General features: G+C 52.0%; 1 protein-coding gene across 2 annotated transcripts in view; it reads right to left on the reverse strand.

Moving 5' to 3' along the window:
- Positions 1 to 13,680: 13,680 nt before the first annotated feature.
- ILRUN (inflammation and lipid regulator with UBA-like and NBR1-like domains) overlaps positions 13,681 to 22,404 on the reverse strand; it is a 122,176-nt gene continuing 113,452 nt past the window's right edge. For both annotated transcript variants that reach the window (XM_027127012.1, XM_027127010.1), the window contains exon 5: positions 13,681 to 17,002. In XM_027127012.1, the coding sequence (XP_026982813.1) occupies positions 16,967 to 17,002 (36 nt within the window). In that variant the 3' untranslated portion in view covers positions 13,681 to 16,966. The remainder of the gene's footprint in view (positions 17,003 to 22,404) is intronic.

Here is a 22,404-nt window from a genome sequence, read left to right on the forward strand (position 1 = left end):
CAGGCAGCCTGGCTTCAGGGTCTCATGCACAGCCCCATGCTTTGTTGCCTCTTGCTATAGTTACTAAGTAGGAGTCTCAGTCCCTCCTTGGCTTTGCCTGCTGTGGGGCTTCAGTTCAGTCTCTCATGGTCTCTGTGCTAATAGCTAATAGCTAATAGCTAATAAATACAATAATATCACTTTTTGCATTTGTTGAACCCCTTCTATGGCACAGGCACTGTGAACAAATGCCTTTTCTACATAGTGTCATTTAATTCTCATAATAACCCTATGGGGTAGGTATCATACTTCCACTTGCAGATGAGAAAACTGAGGCCCAGAGAGGTTGATTAACTTGCCCAGGGACACATATCTAGTAAGAAACAGCCAGGATGCGAAGCCAGCCAAGCCCAGACTCTGATCACAGCTCCGTCTGGCCTGTACATGGGCTGGGATATTCAAGGGGTCACAGAGTCAGTCGGTCCCAGCAAGGTCGTTCTGTCCAGCCCCACCCTTCACCGTAGTGGACAGCTTGCCACGTGCACCTTTCACTGGGCTCAGTAGCTTGGTGGCCCCCAGAAGCTGCCCTACCCCCAAATGATGACCCTTGCCCCCTTCGGTCATCTGACGCTGCTCCTGCGTCATGCCGGGGAAGCCAGGATCCCCGCGCCCAGTCTGGGACGCAGTTGGCAGCAGCTGCAGGAAGCGGACCCACCCAGCATCTCGGGTATCACTCATAAACCTTCACCCTGCCGTCAGGGCTCAACCCCTCCCTCACGTGCTCCCCCCCACCCCCATGCTCATTCACCACTTCTTGTTCAGCCACAGCTGTGTGCCCAGCGGAGCGCCCTGCCCTCAGGTTGCTTATGGTCTGGCTGATGAGCCAAGGCCAGCTGCCCGGTGTGAACAGGACAGGGCAGACAGGAAGGACTCCAGGGCAGGAGGAGGGGGCTGGGAGGGCATCATGGCAGAGGCGGCTGGGAGCCGGGCCTCGAGGGACCAGCTAGGACTTGGAGAGGCATGAGGAGGGGAGGAATGTGCTGAGCTTTCTGAGGCGGCCCTGTGCTCGGCTCTCTCGCGTGAGCTGATACATGAGTGGGCGGGGGGACAGACAACCTACGTGACCTCAGGTGAGTCACCCCACCTCCCTGGGCCTCTTAGGCTGAGGTAAGGATTAGTCTCGCTGACACATGTGGGGTGGGAAGTACTGTGTGTACATGTGTATGTGGGGGTGGATCACCCACTGGGTCCTCATGACAATCCTGTGCAGGGTCCTATTCTAAACTGAAGTGACCTGCCCAGAGCTGGGCAGTAGCAGAGCTGTTTAGAGCAAGGGTCTGCCTAACCAGGCATCCTAGAGCATTTGAGGCAGGAGTGGGTGGGAAGCCTGGGGGCTGGAGGGGCGCAGAGGCTGGAGACCCTCTCTTTGTACCCCTCAAGGTGGGCAGGCCAAGGGCCTGGGCCAGGGGGCTCAAGACCTGGCTCTAGCCCCAGTTCTGCCTGACTTGCTGTGCAAACTCCACAAGTTCCTTTCCCTCTTTGGGCCTCAGCCTGGTCTTCTGAACGCCGAGAGGCTGGATTAGACAGTCAGTCACTAGGTCCCTGTGGGCCCTCCTAGTACCTGCCCACAAGCCCCCCTCACTGTGGGAGGGACCCACCTGCCCCTTGCTGAGTTTACTCTCCATTGCTGTCCTCAACAGCACTCACATTGACTGGGCAGGCTCTTCACACATGCTGTCTCATTTCATCTCCACATACCCTTGAGAGGAAGCTCTCGTTTCCTGCTTACAGATGAAGAAACTGAGACCCAGAGGAGGCAAGTGGGCAGCCAAGACCCCACAGAGGGGAGGTGAGCAGGCAGAATCAGGAACCCAGATCTCCATGCCCCTGTCTCTCCTCCTAGGGCGCGCAGTCACCTGGCCCAGAAAAGACCACCACTGACTTGTCCTCCAGCCACCAGACCTGCGGAAGGAGGTTCCAGGACAGGTGTCTTCACTCGCCTGCCTGGTGGCCGTGCACCGCCTGGGGCCATCCTTCTGTGGTTCAGCCTTTCTAGATGCAGGGGCTGGTGGCATGCATCAAGGCGAACCCTCTGGGACCAGGTGGACAAGAAGAGTAATGATGAGCCCAGGCACAGACCCTCACGGTTCCCAGCACTTTACACATTTTAACATTAGCGTTGTATATTGACCCTATAAGGTGGGCACTACGACTATCAACCCCATTTTACAGATAAGGAAACTGAGGCAGAGGAGAGGTCACATTACCTCCCAGTAACACAGCCAGCAAGCAGAATGAGGACTGAACCCTGGCAGCTTGGCCAGAGAACTACTGTGCTCTATCCCTCCCAACACACATGAAACAAAAGAAAACAATAGCACACAGGCAATCTGTAATTAAGAATTTCACTGTACAAGACAGACTCTCTGTGCCAGATGGAAGCTGAGCAGGGAGGAGATCAAAGTTTCAGAGAAGAAAGCCTGAGCCTTGGTGACCAAGGTGTTGGGAGAGGTGCATCAGGCTTGAGGCACAGGTCTCCCGGTACAGGTATTTGATCCATTCGAGATACTGGGGCTGAGCCCCATAGGGCCAGGCACTTTACCCAGCCCACCTCCCTCCCCCCACACCAACCCTGCCCATCCCATTGCACAGACAGGAAAAATGAGGCCCGAGCTCTGTCCAGCAAGGCCCTCTGAGAAGGGTGGGGGCTCTCGAGCTGAAGGGAGGAGTTCCTGGGGGGCCAGGAGGAGGGGACATGGACCCTGCTTACCTGGCCTGGGACCTTAGCTCTCCAAACTTCCAGTCCCTGCTCACCCAGGGAAGGATCACCCCTCCTCCGCCCCCCAACAGTAGGGGGTAGCAGTTGAGAGGCCAGCAGGCTGCCCTTCACCTGAGGCCTCCCGAAGCATTCTTCAGCCTCTACAGCCAGCCCAGGAAAGGGGCCACTTCACAGATGGAGAAACTAGCTCAGAGAGATTCAGTGACTTGCCCGAGGTCACAGAGCAGATTGGAAGTGGGTCTCTCTTGAGAAGGGGGAGGAAGAGCAGAGAACAGAGAGGAGAGGAGAGAAGAAGGAGGGTTAGGAAGAGAAAGGGGAGGGGGCGGTCTCAGGGGTCCTGAGGCCTGTTCTCACAGCTCCCTGCCCTGGCCTCAGTCTCCCAGGTTGGCTTTCCCTCCACCTTTTCAGAAAGGGCAGACCACAGCCCTGGCCCTGAGTGGCTGCCCCTCACCCCTGGCCCCAGGCATGAGGCATCCTGCTGGTGAGGGCTCCAGTGGGGTGGGGTTTCCTGGGAAGGGCCGGGAAGGGCTGTTTGTTCCTGGGCAGCCCAGGTTTGGGTATGGATTTATGGTACCATCTGGAAGATGTGGCACGGGCGGGCCTAGCTGGCACAGGCCCAGGGCGGGGAAGGGGGCACCAGGGCACAGTGAAAAGCTGCCCCCCAGCTGTTACCTGGCCCCAAAAGGGCAGGGGCCTCAGGTGGGCATGAGCCAAGTACAGTCTGACGAAGACCTTGTGAAGCAGGAACTAGCCCCATTTCATGGGTGGGGACGCCGAGGCCCAGATCAGTGAACTGACCCAAATCACACCTGGCCAGGTATAAGTGACATGAAGCCGATGTCCTACTCGTCTACCTGCCTCTCAGCACTGCCACAGGGGCGCTGGGCACCAAGGGCAGGCCTGGAACCAGATGCCCTGAAACTTTGGGCAAGGGCCTCTACCTCCTTAGCGTTCCGTTTTCTGTACTGTTAAATGGGGATACAGTACATCTTCTGGGCCAATTGATGGGAGAAACAGGTAAGACAGTATTTGTGAATGCTGTCAGAAGCTGAGAGAGTATTTGTGCACAAGGGCAGTAGTCCCAGGGAGGGATGTGGGGGTGTTTCTACCATGAGTGTTTGTAGTCAATGACCCCACAGGGTAAAGTCCTACCCCGGCATCCAAGACCCTTGACCGCAGGAGGCAGCTCTGGCCCTCCCCCCTTGGCCATTGTCCCTTTTCCTCTAGGGAGTTTGAGCAAGTCCATCTCCTCTCTGAGCCTCAGTGTTCTCATGTGTTAGGTGGCGGCGGGTGGGGGCAGACAACATTCTCTGTAGGGGGTTCATGGAGGCTCCAGGGAGCCCCTGTGGGAGAAAAGGCATCATATACATATATGGTATTGTTACTCAATAACAGCATCACCCCTTAAGCAGAATCAGTCCTTAGCTCCTCACTGAGAAGTTCACTTGATCTTCCTAAGGGCCTCAGAAATGTTATGGTGAGAGAAAAGGTCTGGGACAGCAGGACTTGCAGGAAGGGATGACTTGAGGAACCAGCCGGTTCTCTTTCCTCCCCCAGCACGCTGAGGCCACTTTCTCTAAGGAGAAGAGTGCTCAGGGCACAGTGTCTCTGCCCCCAGTGGTGAAAGCCACTTCTCTCCCACGGCCAGTAGGGGTAGGGCTGGCTCCCCTCCAAGCTGAGTGGGCTGCCAGGAGGTCTGCCTGGCATGTGAGGGTCTGGGGGAAAGGAGGCCCTGCCTCCTTCATCAGGCCTCCGGGAGTCCATTCAACCACACACCTGGGACCCGGTCTGTGAGGGAGGACCACTCAGGGTGACCCACAGGAACCACAGTCTTGGACCTTCGGCATTTGCTAGGTGTCTGGATCCAGCAGCTTTTCTGAACAGCTTCAGCACTGATGCAGGACCTCTGACACACACTCCCCTGTGATTTTTTTGGTCTCTTCTCCAGGCTTGGGCCAGCGTCTGGGCTGAGACCTCCAGCACCTGACACCTGCCCTGGGGCGTTCCATGTGGAGCTGTGTTCATCCCCTGCCCCTCAGGAGTCTACAGCCTTTGGAATCTGGGCCACTTTCCTGAGGGCTACATTCAACACACACTTATTAAGTGCTGGCTGTGTGCCTGGTGCTCCCTGACCACCTGGTTAATCTCTATCCACCATCTTTCCCTGATTCATCTTCTCGGTACTTAGGGCAGCCTGAACCGATCTTCTTTAGGTTTTGGTCTGTATGATGACTGTCTCCCCATCAGAATGTCAGCTCCTTGGAGGCAGGGACTGGCCTGGCTTGTCCACTGCTGTGTCTCCAGCTCTGACCTCTGCTGAGCAGGGGAGTGGGGAGGCCCTGCCCCTCCCCTACGACGGACACCATAGGCTGGTATTCTGCGTTCTTACAATTAACTCCACCCTCCCCCTTTCACTTGAGTAACCCTGGGGGGTTTCTGTCACGGTAACCCCAGTACGTTCAGAAAATGTGCTGTGTGCTCCTTACCAGGGAATAGATGACTGGGGGTGAGGGTAGAAGGCTTCACAGGTAGAGGGAACAGTGTGAGTTTTTTTAAGGCACAGAGATGGAAAAATACAGGGTATATATAGGGAAGAGAGTGCTAGTTGCCTCCCCAATATCCATTCTCTTCTTTCTTACTAATGGAATCCCAATTATCTTGGATGAAGTCATGCCAGCATTCCCTGGAGACAGAAGGAAGTTAACCAAGTTCTGGACAGTGGGATATAAATTAAGTTGTTGGGTAGGGATTCCAGGACAGTTCCTTTAAAAGGGGACTGATGCAGTCTTTCCTCCTTTCTGCCTGGAACTGGGATGTGATAGCTGGAGCTGTGGTGGCTACATTGTGACAACAAGGAAGCCTTGAGGATGGAAGTCAGCCCAGTAATTACCTTTGGACTTTACATCTAAGGAGAGGAAAATAAATCCCTATCTTGTTTAAACCACTGTCTTTCAGGACTATGTTACTTATAGCTGATTGCAATTCCTAGATGACTCAACAGGGCCTGTTAATATCTCCTTCTTTGTCTAGATGGTCTTGGGCAACCATTTCCCTTAAGGAGGACTTTAAGAAGCTAAGGGGTTGAAGGGAAGGGGAACAGGGCCTAGATGTGAAGCCAACCCTGGGAGGAGGTCAGGGGGTCCCCAGGAGAGAGGTCCTTCAGAGATAAGCCAGGCCTGGAGTGTCCAGGGAAAGTGGAGTCTGAAGGGATCCTAGACTCATCCACTGTTCCCCTCAACAGTAAATATGCAGATAAACATATGACACCCAAGGCACCTACAAATCCCTAGTAACGCCATCCCATTCTCTGAAAATACACATAGCCAATATTTGAAAATGCTCTAATGTCCAGGAACTACATGCCAGGGACTCCTCTACTGCCACCCCTGGCCACTGCATCTAGAGGAATCAGGGCCCTGGACTGAGTCTGTGGCCAGCCCTGGAGTGAGGGTGGCCAGGCCAGAGGCACTGCTGTGGAACTCTGCCAGGCCCCGTGACCATAACTTGGGTGACCACAGATGCTCCTCCACTGGTTAGGGCAGGTCCTTGAGGACAAGAGTGCTCGGGTAGACAGGAAAGCTCATTATCTTCCTCTCTTCCCAGAGAGGAAGAGTGAATCCACCTAAGTCACACAGCACGAGTCGGGGAGGGGAGCAGATGGCCAGAGTCTGCAATTCACATAACCCACAATTGGCATCTAAACACAATGGGTGCTGTCTTTTTGCTTTGCTTGGCCATTCTCTTTGCCTGGAATGCTCTTCCAGGTAACCACAACGATCACTCCCTCAGCTGCTTTACATCCTTCTTCAAACATCACCTTCTCAGTGGGGACTGCCCTGACCTACTTAAAGTTGCACTCCCCCTTCTCTGCCCTATCCTCTTGTGTTTCTCCCTTTTCGTTACCCAAAATACCATATATTTCACTGTATGTCAGCTCCATGATGTGGGGATATTTTGTGTCTGTTTCACTGCTGCATCCTCAGCACCTAGGACAGGGCCGGGCACAAGGTAGGTAAGTGCTCACTATGTATCTATTAACAGAATGAATGTCAAGCTTTGCCGAGAGTGCTTCTGCTGATGGAGGGCATGAAGAAAATGCCTTGAATGGCTTCTTCTAGTGCAGAAGTGTCCTCAAATGCGTCCCCTGCCCCATGGATACACTGTGCCCCAGGGCAGGAGCTGCAGCCCTTGAGCTCACCGATCCTTCGATCCTTCGTGAGCCAAGTCATGCCCTTTTAAGGGCAGATCGAAAACAAAGCTTAAATTGTCTCTGCTGCTTTCCACATGGAAAAAACAAGACAGGCCCTTCCACCCCTTTTGTGATCATGGCCCTCTATTAGTGGAGGGTGTGCACGTGGATAAGAACGGCTATCTAAGTGGTGTGGTAGTCTAGAGTCAGAGAGCCTGCAGCTTGGCCACTGCTTAGTATGTGACCATGGGTCTGAGCCTCAGTTTTCTCATCTCTTAAATGGGAATAACAATGGCGCTTGCCTTAACAGGGCACTGGCTCCTCTTGTGTGGGCTGTTGATGGACAAGGCCTGCTGGGGCAGTGGACATGTTCTAGATCTTGACCTGGATGATGGTTATGCATCATGTGTTTAAGAAAGAGTTCATCGGGCTTCCCTGGTGGTGCAGTGGTTAAGAACCCGCCTGCCAACGCAGGGGACACGGGTTCGAGCCCTGGTCCAGGAAGATCCCACATGCCGCGGAGCAACTAAGCCCGTGCGCCACAACTACTGAGCCTACGCTCTAGGGCTTGTGAGCCACAACTACTGAGCCTGCGTGCCACAACTACTGAAGCCCGAGTGCCTAGAGCCCATGCTCCGCAACGAGAAGCCACTGCAATGAGAAGCCCGCACACCGCAACAAAGAGCAGCCCCCACTCGACGCAACTAAAGAAAGCCCACGTGCAGCAACGAAGACCCAATGCAGCCAAAAATAAATAAACAAAAAAATACATAAATAAATACATTTATTTTAAAAAAAGAGTTCATCAAGCAAACCCGTTAAGTTTTGTGTTCCTTACTGTGTGTAAAGTATACATTAATAACAAAGAAAAAATAGTACTTACTTCAGAAAGTTGTTGTGAGGATGGACTAGAATTTCAAATATGCCTGACTTACAGGGATAACTAGTAAAAAAAATACTATTATTGAGTATGAACGTGGGAAATGGGTGTGAACTTTTGTGTGGGCACATGCTGGTGTGAGATTACGTGACTACCAGGGTGTGCTGGTGCGTCTGTGTATGAACTAGGGTCATGAGTGGGCACCTGTGTAGTACGTGGATGCACGTGTGTTTTGTGAACATGTTCCTGCGTGTGAGTGGTGCACAGTACTGCACATGTATGTTGGATCACATGCTGTGTGTGCATGCATATGCAGCTATGGAGACACCTCTATTTCTCTGAAGCCGTGTGTTCTACACGGGACAGAGCCTGAATGCTGAGCCAAGGGCACTGGGACTCAGCTGTGCTCCTCACACCAGGTAAGGTGGGGGCTGGCTGGCACAGGGCCTGATGCCCCACACCCACCCCATCCAGAGGGAGGCAGGAGATGGAAGCCCTGCCTAACAGCTCCCACTGCCCATTCCCTTCCCACAGCTGTAACTTCTCAAAGATGCAAATTCCACTTCACTCCATGCAAACGAGTCCCCAGGGCCAAGCTGCCTCCCCTGGGGCCCAAACACCACCACTATGATTGGACCCCACTGTACCCCTGCAAGCCTGGCTGCCTGGCTTGGGGATCAGAGCCAGCTGGAGTTGGTTCTTGTTTCCCAACCACTGATTCTTTCTCTTCTCTGGGGGACCTTGGCTCTCCCTGCTGGCTCCGGTGTCCTGGAGAGAGCCTGGGCTGGGTGCGGCTCACACTGGCTGTGGGACTCTGGGGAAGGCAGTGCCCTTTCTGGCTGGGATCTAAGGCCCTTTCTGGTCTCATGTTTAGGAATTCACTGAATGGTCACTGTCCCCAACCCAAGGCGCTGGAGGGAGGCCCGGCTTTCTCAGACCATCCTGCATGGGCCCCACTCACAGGATGCTCAGCCTACCGTTTCCCACTGGTGCCCACGTTTCCTGTCTCCTAGGTCCTATCTCCTGCACAGGGACGTGTGTTTTCATTAGCCCTGGATGACCCACATAGGGGGGCTTGGCAGGGGCTCAACACACACACAGATAGCCTTTCTGACCCATCTTGGTAACAACTGCCCCAAACCCACCAGCTCTCTGTGGGACCCCCAGCCCCAAGCCTACACCCTCTTGGCTCCTGGTTAAAGTGTGCTCAACTACCAGGAAGCCAGGATGTGGGGGAAGAGAGAGATAAGTGAAGACAATAGCATGAAGGCAAGAGCTGGAGATGCTCAGAGGATCCGGGTGCCGTTGACGCCAGTAAATGCCGTGAGGATGGGATGCAAATGCCACCTTGGTGCCTACCTGGGGCCTGGCCTGCGTCCCTGGCTCCGGTACTGATACGGGTCCCTGCAGGCACCTGGAAGCAAATGTGTCAGCCCCAGTGCTCTGCCCTTCGGAAGTGGTAAACCACCGCGGCCAAACCAGTTCCCAGGAATAGGTTTCTGGGCTGTCATTCTCAACCTCCAGCACACCTGTGACTCACCGACCCCTCTCCAGGAGCCCCCGCACTGTCTGGGGTCTGGGCTGGGCGGTGTCTGCCTCCAGAAATCAGGCCAGTCCAGTACGAGGCAGTCTCTCCTACACTTTTGTTCATTTCTTCACTCAACAAATGTGTATTGAGAGCCTACTGCACGCAGTCACTGAGGACAGGCTCCTCCCCCGAGAGCCTCTTCTTAGAGGAAACTAGACTCTCTTCCAGAATGGTCCTTTTCTGCACCCCAACTCCCACCCCAGACCAAGAAATACCCTCAGGGCAAGGATTTGCTGGAAATAAGGGCTGTGGTCCAGGGAGAGACTCCTGAGCAGGCTATGGATTTCTTGGACTCTGCCTCACAAACGCCCAGTGCCCCAGTTCCCTCTCCTCGGGAGCGCAGACTTCCCACATCTGGAGGGTCACAAAAATATAACAATGGTCACCACGTACTGGACACTTACCTGTGACGGGTATACGATGCTAAACTTTCATGAAGGGTTTTAATTCTCATGACCATCTCCGGAAAAAAGAACTGTCCTCATTTACAGATTGGGACACTGAGGTTCTGAGGGTTGACATAAATTGAACAGTCACACAGCAAACAGCAGGGCCTAGATTCAAACCCAAGCTCGCCTACCTGGAGCGGAGAGCAGAGGCAACACTCGCCCTGGAGCCGTGGGGATTTGGAAAACATACTGGCAGGGGAGCCAGCCAGGGCAGTGTCCATCCTTTCCAGACAAGGCCCGGGCCACATGGTGCCCTCTGCTGGCCACGGGCCCACCTGCACCAGCTCTGAGGTGGCCACACTCCCAGCACCCCTAAGGGACTACTCCTGCCTCCACACTTCCCCCTTCCCACCTACAACGCAGCTCAGGGCAGCCATACCCTGAGAAGACATCCCTCACAGTCCCCCCTTGGCCCTTGCTGTCCCACTGCCCTCTATGTGTGGGGGCCTTGGTTGCTCAGAGGCCTCAAGCAATGACAGCCCAGCCTGTCAGGGATCTGGGGTGTCTTGGTTGCTGACCAGGGCTGGGGGATAGGTGCAGGTAAGCATGGAGCCACAGGACCCTGCTCCTTGGGCCCCCGACCAGATACAGCCCCACCTCTTCCCTCAGACTTCTCCCTTTCCCACAGCCCAGCAGGAGGAACTCCTAGAACTTGGCTCCAGGGGCCTGGACTGTCTTTGGGAGGACAGGACCACAGGAACTAAGCTACAAGCTACCAGGGCTCCAGCCTCACTCCTCCAGGCCCCCGCCACCTGGTTCCTAGGTGGGGGCCATCCCTGGGTGCATCTAGTCCCTTGTCTACTCTATAACCATCTGCACGAGTGCCCTGCAGAGAGAGAGCTGGGACACAAGGGTACAGGGACAGGACGGGGATTGGACAGGAGAGAGGTGCACTGCAGCCATGAGAACGCTGAGTCTGAGGCGGGGGTCTTCTTGGTCACAGATCATCACAGACGGAGCTGGGGCAACCAGCAGAATTTGAGGGAGCGTGTGACACATGGGGTCAAGACCGCTGTCCCTCCTTTGATGATCTCATCTAGTTCTGAGGCTTTAAATTCCATCTGATCTCTGATGACTCCCACACCGTGTCTCCTGCCCCAACCTCCCCACTGAATTGCAGACTGTGTATCCACCAGCCATCTCTCCAACCCTCAGGTCTCAGCTTGCTGAGAGAAGCCCCCCATACACCCCTGGACTAAGTCAAGGTTGCTTACTACATATTCCCGGCCTGCACTTCCATTTCCATGGGAGTCCTGGCACTTCAGAGTTACTTGTTCACAGACTGAACACCAGGCCAGCCTGCTCTCAACTTTGGATGGTTGTGAGGATTAAATAAAGTCATTCACATAAACAGTTTAATAGGAGTTGGTCAGCCAATATTATCATAAGTATAGTGGACACTCAAACATGTTGTTTGTGATGGAAAAGCAGCACACTAGAAATAACATTTAAGCCAGAAATCACAGCCTTGGATAAACCCTGGGAAATGCTGGGGAACCATAGCCCAGTTGGAACATCACTGTTCTAAATGACTTCAGCTCCCTCAAATTCTAGTGGGCCTGGCCGACACAGCCCTGGCTAGATATGGCTCAGTCTCATAGACCGGGTGGCTGGGGGGGCAGTGAACCCCTTCAGACCACCCCCTACTATCCTCAGGCAAAGTGTGGTCTGAGGACCAGCAGCCAGCCACTCACTTGGGAGTCTGTTAGAAATGCAGAATCTTGCCCTGTTTCCCAGGATCTACTAAATCAGAATTTGCATTTTAACACATTCAAGTTTGAGAAGCACTGCCCCAGATCACAGACAGCATCTTAGAACAAAGGGCTAAAAAGGATACTTAAAAAAAAAATCTGTGAGTTCCACCCAAGTCCTGGTTTCTAAACCAGTGCATCTCCATTTCATAGAGGAGGCATCTGAGACCCATCAGGCAGTCATGCTAGCCTGTCAGAATCCATTCTCTGGACACCCTGACTCCCAAACTCACACACCCTCTCATGTCTCAAGCAGCCTCACCTGCTCCATTCCCATTTTTGAAATAAAGGGCTGCCACGAGTGCCCTTGGTGCCTGTTCTCTTGGCCTCCAGACAGGGCTGGACACCAGGTGGTGTCTGGGAAAGTGGCCAGGTCACAGCAAGCAGGTGGGGGAGAGGCCTTCCCAAGAACAGGGTGGGAGGCACCCAGTACAACCTGAGCTGGGGCAGACAGGTGGCCGAGAGGACCTGTTTGCTCTGCCTGGAGGGCTGGGCCCAGACCACTGCAAGTGTCTCCCCACCCCCACCCCCAGACAAAAGCTCAGCTGAGAGCCCCCTCCCTGTCACCTAACCCCCGTGGGAATGGCTCAGGCCAGGAGCTACCATCAAATCTGCTTTCTCCCAGGGCCTGGTGACTTCTTCACAGGTTACAGTCCCAAAGACAAACACATTCTGCCAAGCAAATAACTGTCCAACAGTGGGGGCCCTGGGGAAGGCCTGGGAGTGGGTCTGAGCTGCCAGAAGACCCAGGTGACAGGGTGGGGGCCCTTCTTCTGCAGAAAACAAATAGCCGTGGGCATCTGGAAGGACGCAGGATGCAAGTGCACTGTCACAGCACTGGGGGCAGAGGCGAGGGTGCCCACCCCAGGGGTCTCTGGGCCAGTCTCCCAGGCTCCCTTGCGCTGGGCTCTGTGTCAGGCTATATAGAGACCCTGGGGCCTTGAGGCAGAGACCAGTTCTTCTGCGGTGCTTCCATCTGTCTTGTGCAATCTGTGGCCACAGGTTCCCTCACTGAGCTGCCTGCAGAGAGATGGCCGGGAAATCCCCTCCCCGCAATTCCCGCACCTTAGACCCCCTGGTTCAGTGCCAGGGCCACCATCATTTAGAACACACAGCTCTGCCGGTCAGGGTGAAGACCCAATTTGGGAGTCTGCAATTACGTGAAAACAATACCAGCATCTGGGAACCGATGCCGTGGGTCCAAGCCTGTAAGACAAGCAACTCCCTTCCCGCTGTGATCTCACTTTCCCTTCAACACAGAAAGGGTGATGATGTGACTGAGGACACAGTTGAGTTCTGAGTTCCTACAGACATGAAGGGATGAATACAGTGAACCCACAATTTGCTGATGTATTTATCAATTAAGTTTCTTTCATGCTATGGACCACCGTGTAACCCACCTCCCCATCTCCGGAGGCCAAGGTGATAGGCCTGTCTCACATAAGTACGTGGGGGTAGGATCCAAGTTAGCTTGTCAACTGCCTGGAGTGTGGTCCCTATCTGGCTCTCGGGCTCCCAGACCAATCTGCAAAAAGGTACCTAATCCGTAATCCACCAGAACCACTAAAGAAAGATGCATTTCCTCTTCTAAATCTAGTCCCAGCTGGCTCTGAGGACTCCCCAACTCGGCCTTGTCTGTTTCCCCAGTAGGAAGATGCCCATGGTGCTCTGCATTCTTCCTGTGCAATTCCTGCATTCACACCTGTGCGCTGTGCCTGACACACAGTTAAGTGCCCACACAATGCCTGCTGGCTGATACTAAGTTGGCCGGTACATCTTATGTGCTGGGGATAGAGTAGTGCTCAACAGACGCATGGTAGGTAGCCTGGGGAGGCCACTGGAAAGAGTTTCACTTTTCTGGTCACCGGAAACCAGGAACGGCAGCAGATTTAATGATAATCCCAGGACTGATTTCACAAACATATAATGAACTGCAGGGTCTCAGTTTTCCCATATGCAAGAAGGAGAGACACAGAGACCAAAAAGCGCATATCACAGAGCCACTGGGGGGCCAAGCAGGTACAGAGGGGCTTCAGGGAGCAATAAACTCACTGACACACATGAAAACAGGGTTTTTTTTGGTGTGTGTTAATTTAATCATACAAATATTCATTTACACAGTAAGGAAAAACCTCCTCATCTTCATCTCCTCCCAGGCACCATAAGGCCCCACCACAAACACCCACCCAGCTTGCGTGCCGCACACCACTGTCCAGGTGGAGACGGCAGCTACTGCTGCTCCAGCATTCACACGAGGAAACAAAGAAAAGGCGAGGCAGGGTGGGGTGGGGAATCAGCTTGCAGTTCTGGGCCCTGGCAACCCCACCACCCTCTCCCGCTGGGGCTCACATTGAATTTGGGGAGGTGCTTATTCTTATGCCCACTTCCCACCTTGGCCACCCTCGGGCCACTCCAGCTGTCTTGGTGAGGTTCTCTCCTGGCTGGAAATGCCTTTGATGGACTTTAGGTAACAGCCAGTCCTTGCTGGGGGAAGAGAAGGCTGTTTCTTGTAGAAAATGCCCCAAATTCAACTGTCCCCATGGGAAAAAAAGAAAAAAAGCATGCACGCGTGCACACACATCCACACACACCTCACTCCGTGCACACAGACAGGTTCCTCCCAAGCCTGAGCCCCTCTGCCTCCCCCACTGGGCTCAGGTCCTTAAGGATGGTGCCTGCCTCACCTCGCAGGTGCCAGACACTGGTGGTCCTGCCCAGAGGCAGCCTGTCATTTGGTAAAGAGTCCAAGAGGAACTGAGACTACTGGGGCTGAGAGGGTAGCCTTTGCCGCCCCACCAGGCAGTGGAAAAGAGGGGCTCTAAGGACTTGCTCAGAACCCAAACTAGCGAGAAGAGGCAGGATGAATGGTACTAACAGCCGCCAGGTCTTGGGGGAACCATGGACTCCTTCCGCCCCTACTCCATGGCTTGCACTCGCTCTGGCCTCTGCAAGGAGCTCACCTCTCCAAAGCTGTGTACAGAAATGGTTTGTTCTTGGGAGGGAAGCCAACGTGCTTGGGACAACTACCTTGCCAGGTGAGACTGCCTAAAAGCAAGAGGAGGCGCAGGATCCCTCTGGCAGGGCCAGACCCACTGACGGTGATCTATGAAGCCACTGCTGAATAACGGCAGGCACCCCCTCCTGAGAAAAGGGGAAGGGGCACCTAGTGTGGGGCAGATGAGGAAGCCTGGAAACCAGGGGACGTAAAACCTCCCATGATCCTGCAGGGGCAGATGGAGATGTGATGCTTTGAGGGCTATCAAGTGAGCAGAACGGCTGGGCATGTGTGGGCTCCAGGGTGGCGGCGTCCCAGGAGGTTGGCACCAACAGTGGCGGCAGTCTGGGCCCAATAGGGCCCTCAAACAAAAAGCCATTGTGAGCCCCTGGCTTGGACCTGTGGTGGCCTGGGCACCTCTGCTCTGCTGGGAATGGGGTGCTCTTTGTGTGCATAGAAAGTAGGTGCTCCAGTGTGAGCTCTAGTCCAGCCCCAGACCCAGCTGCACTGCCCTTTCAGCAGGCAGTCTCCACCCTCCCCTGGGGCTTCTCCAGTGGACCAATGTTTATTCCCCCTTTTATTTGGGGGGAGGTGGGGAGGCAAAGGGGGAATTTCATACAAGCTTTTCTCTCACAGTCAAGCTTGGAAAACACAACAGTCTCAGAAGAGGATGAGGAGGAACAAACAACACATGTTTTCGCAACTCAGACACCCAAACAGAGACAGGCAGGCAGGCAGACCCTCACCCACACCCAGGCTATATGACCCCTTGCAGCCAATCATCGACCTGGACTCCCTGCTGTCTCACAACCCCGGGGTGGGTGGGGGTGTGGTAACAGGCAGGTGACCCAGCAACCGCACCCTAGATCCATATCCCCGGCTATCAAACGAATCAAGACTCGAGGGAAGGAGGGGGTGAGAAGAGAAGAAGGACTTTGCATATTCTTGTATCTTTGGCAGACAGCTGTTCTGGCCTGGTTTAAGCTTCCCATGGAGATATCCACATCTCAACCTGCTCGGAATCCACAGGATGCCAGTGGGGCTACCTGTCCCAGTGAGCAGCCAGCCAATCAACCTGTGCTCCGGCTGGGCTGTCCCTTGCCCGCCACCTCCCAATAACTAAGCATCCTGCTCAGGGCGGGGGTCCTTTCATTCCCAGCAAAATGTGGTCTCCAAGATCACGCAGTCAGTAAGCGTGGCCCTTCCCCATGGCAAATTCCCCATCTGGGGCTACATTTTCATACCTTAACAGCTCAGCCTCCACTAACAGGCTGCAAAAATGCCACAAAGGACAACTGGAGAGAAACACAGGGAAGGGAGTTGTGTGACAACAGAGAAGCAGGGGACACCTTCACATTCGCCTGCTGCACACTCGCCGGTGAGCTGCACCAACACCCGTGTGTGTGTGTGCACGCAGCACACACATATACGCAGCACAGAGGCAGCGTTCCCAGAGTGAATGTGGAGCCGCCGTGCACCAAGAATCCAAGAGAGCAGTAAGCGTGATGGCATTTCTCTCCGCCAAGAGAAACATGGAAGGAAAGCAATTCGAATTGTTACAAGTGTGTGCAGGAGGACACCTCTCAGCCTCACAAACTCCCACGTCACCCGAGATCTGTCCTCAAGGCTTCCTCTGCTGGCCACACAGGGAAGTTTGGTCTTCAGAGAGGTTCTGACGGTAACAAGCCACAGGGCTGACCAATACAAATGTCAAAGGTGTAAATCAACAGAAGATTAAAGAGAAAAGAAGAGGAAAAGCGTGATAACTCATGGGCTGATACCATTAAAAGCAAATGGGGTTGGAGACTCATGGAGTCAGGTGGCACGGCAGGTGTCCTCCTATAGCACTGACCCGCAGAGTCCCCAAGCAGGCCATGCCAGTTTTGAACCTGAATTGCTTCCAGAGCAAGCATTCTATAAACAGCATGTTATCCCTTATCTAAAAAAAAAAAAAAGTGGGGAAAGGGGAAAAAATTAACATGTGCTCAAAACTACAACCTGTCTGTAGGCAAAATAATTTTTGTTTAAAAAGATGGCTTTTTTCCCCCATTTTAAACATTTTTTTCCTTCCCGAGCAACCTAATGACTTGTTAGACTGACACCTAATAAACAAAACCCAAACTGGCTGCATGGATTTCTTCTTGGTAGCCTCAACACCACTCCTGCGACTCGGCATTCACACACGCACACTGAGTTTACTCAAAACTAGTCTTTCTGATTCTTCCTCTTCTTCCAGGATGGGGGTCAGAGCCAGGGGTCCGTGCGATGTGGTCTGCAATCCAGAGGAACCCCTTGCCCTCCCCCCCAGAGTCAAGCCTTCTGTCTTTTGTTAATTTTTCTTCTTGCTGACACCCGTTTAAGACTGGCCGAAGGGGTAAGGCCCGTGGAGCCCCTGGAAGAGAGTGAACACAGTCAGTGATGGCAGACACAGCAGGTACAATGTGACAACCAAACCAAGTAAAAGAATCTACGGTTCCCAGTGAGCCAGAAGGAAGCTCCAAGGCACAAACAAGGCTTGAGGGTTGTCCTTGCCATGCAAATCTTCAGAAGGCCACATATCAGCATATTTCAAGCTTTTGCTAAGTGTTCTCCTGCAAACACACCATCCAAGAGAGGGGAGGCTGGTGGAGAGATTCTTCATCTTTCAAATTCTAGATCAACTGGTGCCAACTTTCCTCCACCCAGGTCACAAAGCCTGCCCTCCTTCTTGACAACATCTTAACCTCTCTGCTAAAGATCCTTGGACACCACTTTCTGCACCCTTAACCTCAGGTGCAGGCTACTGCTGGCTGGTGGCACTTATATCAACAACACACACACTGGAGCAGAAAAAGCAACCGTCCACCGGGCACCTAGTGCAGACATGGCAGCAGGGGGTCTGCATACACTGTCTTTAGGTGTATTATTACACTCATTTGACTGATGCCTATCTGACTGCAGACATTAGGAGACTTGTTCAAAGCCACATGGGTAGTAAAAGGCAGAGCCAAGATTCAAACCCAAGTCTGATCTTTGCTCTCTTCACATTGCCTCTCCCTTGCCACATGATGATAAGGTTTACTCCAAATTCCCAAAGGTGTTTTCTATGCTGCTTGGCTGGTGGAGAAGGCATCATAGTCTCACTTTTCCCTTATGTTAAGAATGAGACACCAAGATGTGCCAACACCAAAAGTGGCCACACAAACTTGCTGGAGGATGTCTTGTGCCTCCCTCCACCTTCACACCTCTGTGGAGTGTGCTCCTTGAAAAGACCCAGTCAATGCCAAGACCTGGAAGGGCAAAGGTAACTGGTAACCAGCCTCACTAAAGGTCCTACACCCCAACCTGGCCCAGAAGCAGAGGGCCCTTGGACCAAGGGGACCAAATGGGTACGGAGAGCAGGTGGCACAGCCATAATCATGACAAATGACCAGAGGGGTTTCCCGATGCTTGACAACTACGTTAAGTAAGAATCCTGAATCTAGGCACAACTGGGGTGAGGAGGCACAAGAATGACAGATGACATTTTCCATTAGCTTGGTAAGATGTGGACAGTCAGAATTTGATTATCTTTTAAAACTGACACTTGTCTTTGAAAAGAAATGTAAGTGCAGGGTTGCAGGGTTGCCAATGATTAGAATCCCTTTCCAGTATGACTTTGTTTGCTGCCATCTCTCTAGCACTTAGCATGGCACCTGTCCCTGAGCAAGCACCTGGCAAATACTGTTGAATTAATAATTGAAAGAGAACAGGTATTTCTCAGACTACTACCTGGAGTGCCAGACCCTTCGAAGTCACAAGAATATTGGCCCTTCCAAACCAAGTTTTTAAACAGCCGCTTAGGCCTGGGGACACAAGTGTCTGCGTCATGCCATCCATCTGGTCACAGCCTCCCAGGTCCCAGAAGAGGCTGGGCTCCCTGGGAGTGGTCAGCTAGAGATGCACAACCTTCACAGTTGTCACTGCAATGGGCTGCGGGTCACGCAGAAGTGGGAGAAGGAGATCTGGGTTCTGATCCCCGCTTTGCACTAGCACACCAAATGACCATGAATAAAGTCCCTTCCCCTCATAGGATCTCAGATTCCTCCCTAAAACTTCCAGATTTAAGGTTCTAGGAGCTGACATAAAGTACCTAGCTCAGGAGGTTGAAAAACAGTGTTCTAAGAAAAAAATGCCCTTTGGTCATGCTTATTTAGACCAGAGGTCAAAGCTGCCAAAAATAGGGAGCATGAGATTAAAGTTCCCAGTTTTTTTCAGTGGAAAGCACTGAAATTGCTTTTGTCTTTTTTTTTCTCCCTCCATAAAAAGCCTCAAGAGACCAGAAATAGGCCTCAAGCTGCTTGGTGGCATCACTGAAGAGGTGAATGTGGGAGACAGGCAGGCCAACACTGAAAAAGCATCAACTACGTGCCGCCAGGTGCTGCTGGAGCACTTGAACATGTTCTCTTTAATTCTCACAAAGATAAACTGAGACAAGTATGCTCTCCAAGCTCAGAGAGGTGAGGTAACCTGATCAAGAGCACAGAGCTGGTAAGCAAAGCAGTGGTGGTTAAAATGTCACGTTTGCCAGCCCCGAGTCAACCATATCTCCAGCAGGCGAGCTGAGACTGTAACCATGTCAGTAGTCACAGACCCACCCACTCAAACAAGTGTGGGCCGGACCAGCTAAAGGCTCTCAGACTCCATTTTGTGGGGCCTGGTTGGAGGGTCACAGGCCCCAGAGATGGAAATTAAAGAAGCTTAAAACAAGCTGCTGGGCTTCCCTGGTGGCACAGTGGCTGAGAGTCCACCTGCCGATGCAGGGGACGCGGGTTCGTGCCCCGGTCCGGGATGATCCCACAGGCTGCGGAGCGGTTGGGCCCGTGAGCCATGGCCGCTGAGCCTGCGCGTCCGGAGCCTGTGCTCCGCAACGGGAGAGGCCACAACAGTGAGAGGCACGCGTACCGCAAACAAAAAACAAACAAACAAAAAAAACCACAAGCTGCCCTCAGTACTTCCCAACCAACATTCATTCATCCCAACAATCCAAGGAGAGCAACAAAGGCTCAGATTCCCATACGATTTAGAACCAGTAAGACGCTCAAAAGTCTTTGTGCAGGAAAACACGCACAGAGAAAAGAAAGTAGAAAAACAAACAGCATTTGTTTTCTATGAATTTTTTCCCCCTTTACCCTAAATTTACCTGCTTTCCAGACCAAAGCTCCACACTCTTCACATAGGCCTTTATAAAGCAAGCACTAGCCTTGTGACTTGTCTGGAATGCTTGGAGAAGGGAGTTCATGACTTTGCCAAGGAGCTGTCGTGCATTCCCATTTTACAGATAAATGGATCCCATGCAATTGGCAGAGAGAGCAATACAGACATGGGCATTTTCAGATTTCCCCCTGAATGCCCTGGCCCTTAGACCATTCAATGTAGTATTTAACTAGCTTAGATTAAGAATTAATGTTGATCCTCTATTTATTGACTGAGGTGCTGTGCCTTTTGGAAAGAAAAATGCTATCTAATTCCCTTTCATCCAGAGAATGGCATATTGGAGTTGTTGATGTTTAACTGGCGCAGAAACATGGCTTGAGGGACAAGCTCTATTTTCCTTCCCCCCCAAATAAATTACTATCACTTCAAGGAAGAGAGAGGGAGCCAATTCTATCTCAGAATTACTTTATCATCTAGACTCCCCACATGCAGGATTACAGGTGTCACAAGTGGATCATAGAACACAGGCAATGCAACACCAGTTATAGAGAAAAAGCCTGGCGGAGATTCCAAGAACAGCTTGTCCAGGGCATCCGATGGCAGGAGGCCAAGCAGGAAGTGCCTTTCTTAAGAGTGGGATGAAGGTATATTTGAAACGCGATGCCCATCCACATTTCAGGTTCCACTGGAGTTCCAAGACCCCGTGTAACAGGTTCTGGTGCCTAATGTCTCCAACCCAAGCCCAAAAGTAGGGTTTGGCAATACAGATAGTGTTCACTGTCTTCTGGAGCCTAACAACTCTTCAAATTTTACCCACAGGAAAAGCAAATGCCAAACATTTTCATTAACCTGGTGGCATCCTTGATATCTCTCCTATAACAGGTGTGCCACTAATAAGGAAAACAGATCAAGGGATGGATGCATCAGATGGTACCACACAAAGCCCTGAATTAAACTCTTACAAGCAGAAATGGAGGCCATCGCAGCATGATTACAAAACTCAAGTTAGTTTGATGCAGAAGACCACCCTCTTCTCTATGAGGATTCACCTCTCACCACATAGGGACTAGCAGCAAGGCCGGATTTATGCATATTAATAGAAGGTGTAAATGACCAAGCCAAGAAAAGAACTCCTCTATCTGACTCCAGGTCTAAAGAGCAGCTCCCCAGGGTCAACTTGCACAGAAATGGCTTTTCAAAGGCTACATTTCTTGGGAGTAGCCCCACATCTGCTAGGGGACAAGAAAGTGTTCCTGGCGAAGGAGAGACAGGTTTTAGGTCCACAGGGGTTGAGGTGTTGCCTGTTTGCCTCAGTCTTCCCTAAGCTTTCACTGAACAGCTGTCATGGCTGTGAGCCCTGGGACCTAAATTCGACTTGGCTACAGGGCAGGTGAGCCCTCTTAAAGCATGGGAGCTCCATACCTGCCAGCTAAGACAGAGGGGCCTCCCTACTCATGGGTGTCTGGGAAGAGACCTTGGCCTCAAGCCAGCTGAATGATTACGGTAGTGGGGCCAGGTCCTGAGCTGAACTTCCGCAATGGAATAACTACTGTGAGTCATAATTTGGCTAATTTTCTAAAATATTTTTAAAGGAGAACACTTATAGACATAAAAGACAAGCAAGCTCAGTTTCACTCATCACAATCTCCTGAAAGGACAATTTAAGATCCAGTACTTGTGGGCCTGTCCTCAAAGCAAACTAAAAATAAAAACTATCTTTTTGATTTGTTTTCCACAGTAGTTTATAGTTGCCCCTGTGGAATAGTAGAGTCACTCCCAGCCGGTGATTTGGTTATCACTGATCTTATGTGAGTGGGTACCTACAATAACTTAAAAGTTCTTCCTAAAATTATACAGAAATCAAAATAACTTTTCCAAAAAGGAGTACTAAAAAAACAGGAAACTATTTTGTTTCAGATAGAATGTATTTTTTTAAAGAACTTTTAAAAAAATTATTTATTTATTTAGGCTGCGCTGGGTCTTAGTTGCAGCACATGGGATCTTCATTGCAGCATGTTTAGTTGCAGCATGAGGGATCTTTAGTTGCAGCATGAGCATTTCTTAGTTTTGGCATGCACGTGGGATCTAGTTCCCTGACCAGGGATTGAACCCGGGCCCCCTGCACTGGGAGCATGGAGTCTTACCCACTGGACCACCAGGGAAGTCCCTCAGCTAGAATATTTTTAGACGTTTACTCATCAATGTTCAGCAGTAGGGAGTACAGTGCTATCAGAGGAGAAAGCTGCCCTTTTACGACAGTGGAACCTGTTTCTTTTTTTCTTTTTTTTTCTTTTTTTGGCTGTACCATGCACGTGGCACGTGGGATCCTAGTTCCCCGACCAGGGATCGAACCCGCACCCCCTGCATTAGAAGTACAGTCTTAACCACTGGACTGACCGTCAGGAAAGTCCAGTGAAACCTGTTTCTGCCAGTTATTTGTACCTTGCACATAGTAAGACACAAGTGTCAGTAAAATGAATGAATGAACTGTGAAATACTCTGCACTGCTGAGCCATCTCTGTTTAACCTTCCAGGAGAAAAAAAAAAAGAAGGCTAAAATTCCTAATGAAACAACAATGTCTTACGAGGGCTTTTGAGGGTACTCTTTCTATATGAAAG

The sequence above is a fragment of the Aethalodelphis obliquidens genome, unplaced genomic scaffold, assembly GCF_003676395.1.
Source record: "Aethalodelphis obliquidens isolate GAN/ISIS:26980383/991018 unplaced genomic scaffold, ASM367639v1 scaffold31, whole genome shotgun sequence".
In the NCBI taxonomy this organism is placed as follows: Eukaryota; Metazoa; Chordata; class Mammalia; order Artiodactyla; family Delphinidae; genus Aethalodelphis; species Aethalodelphis obliquidens.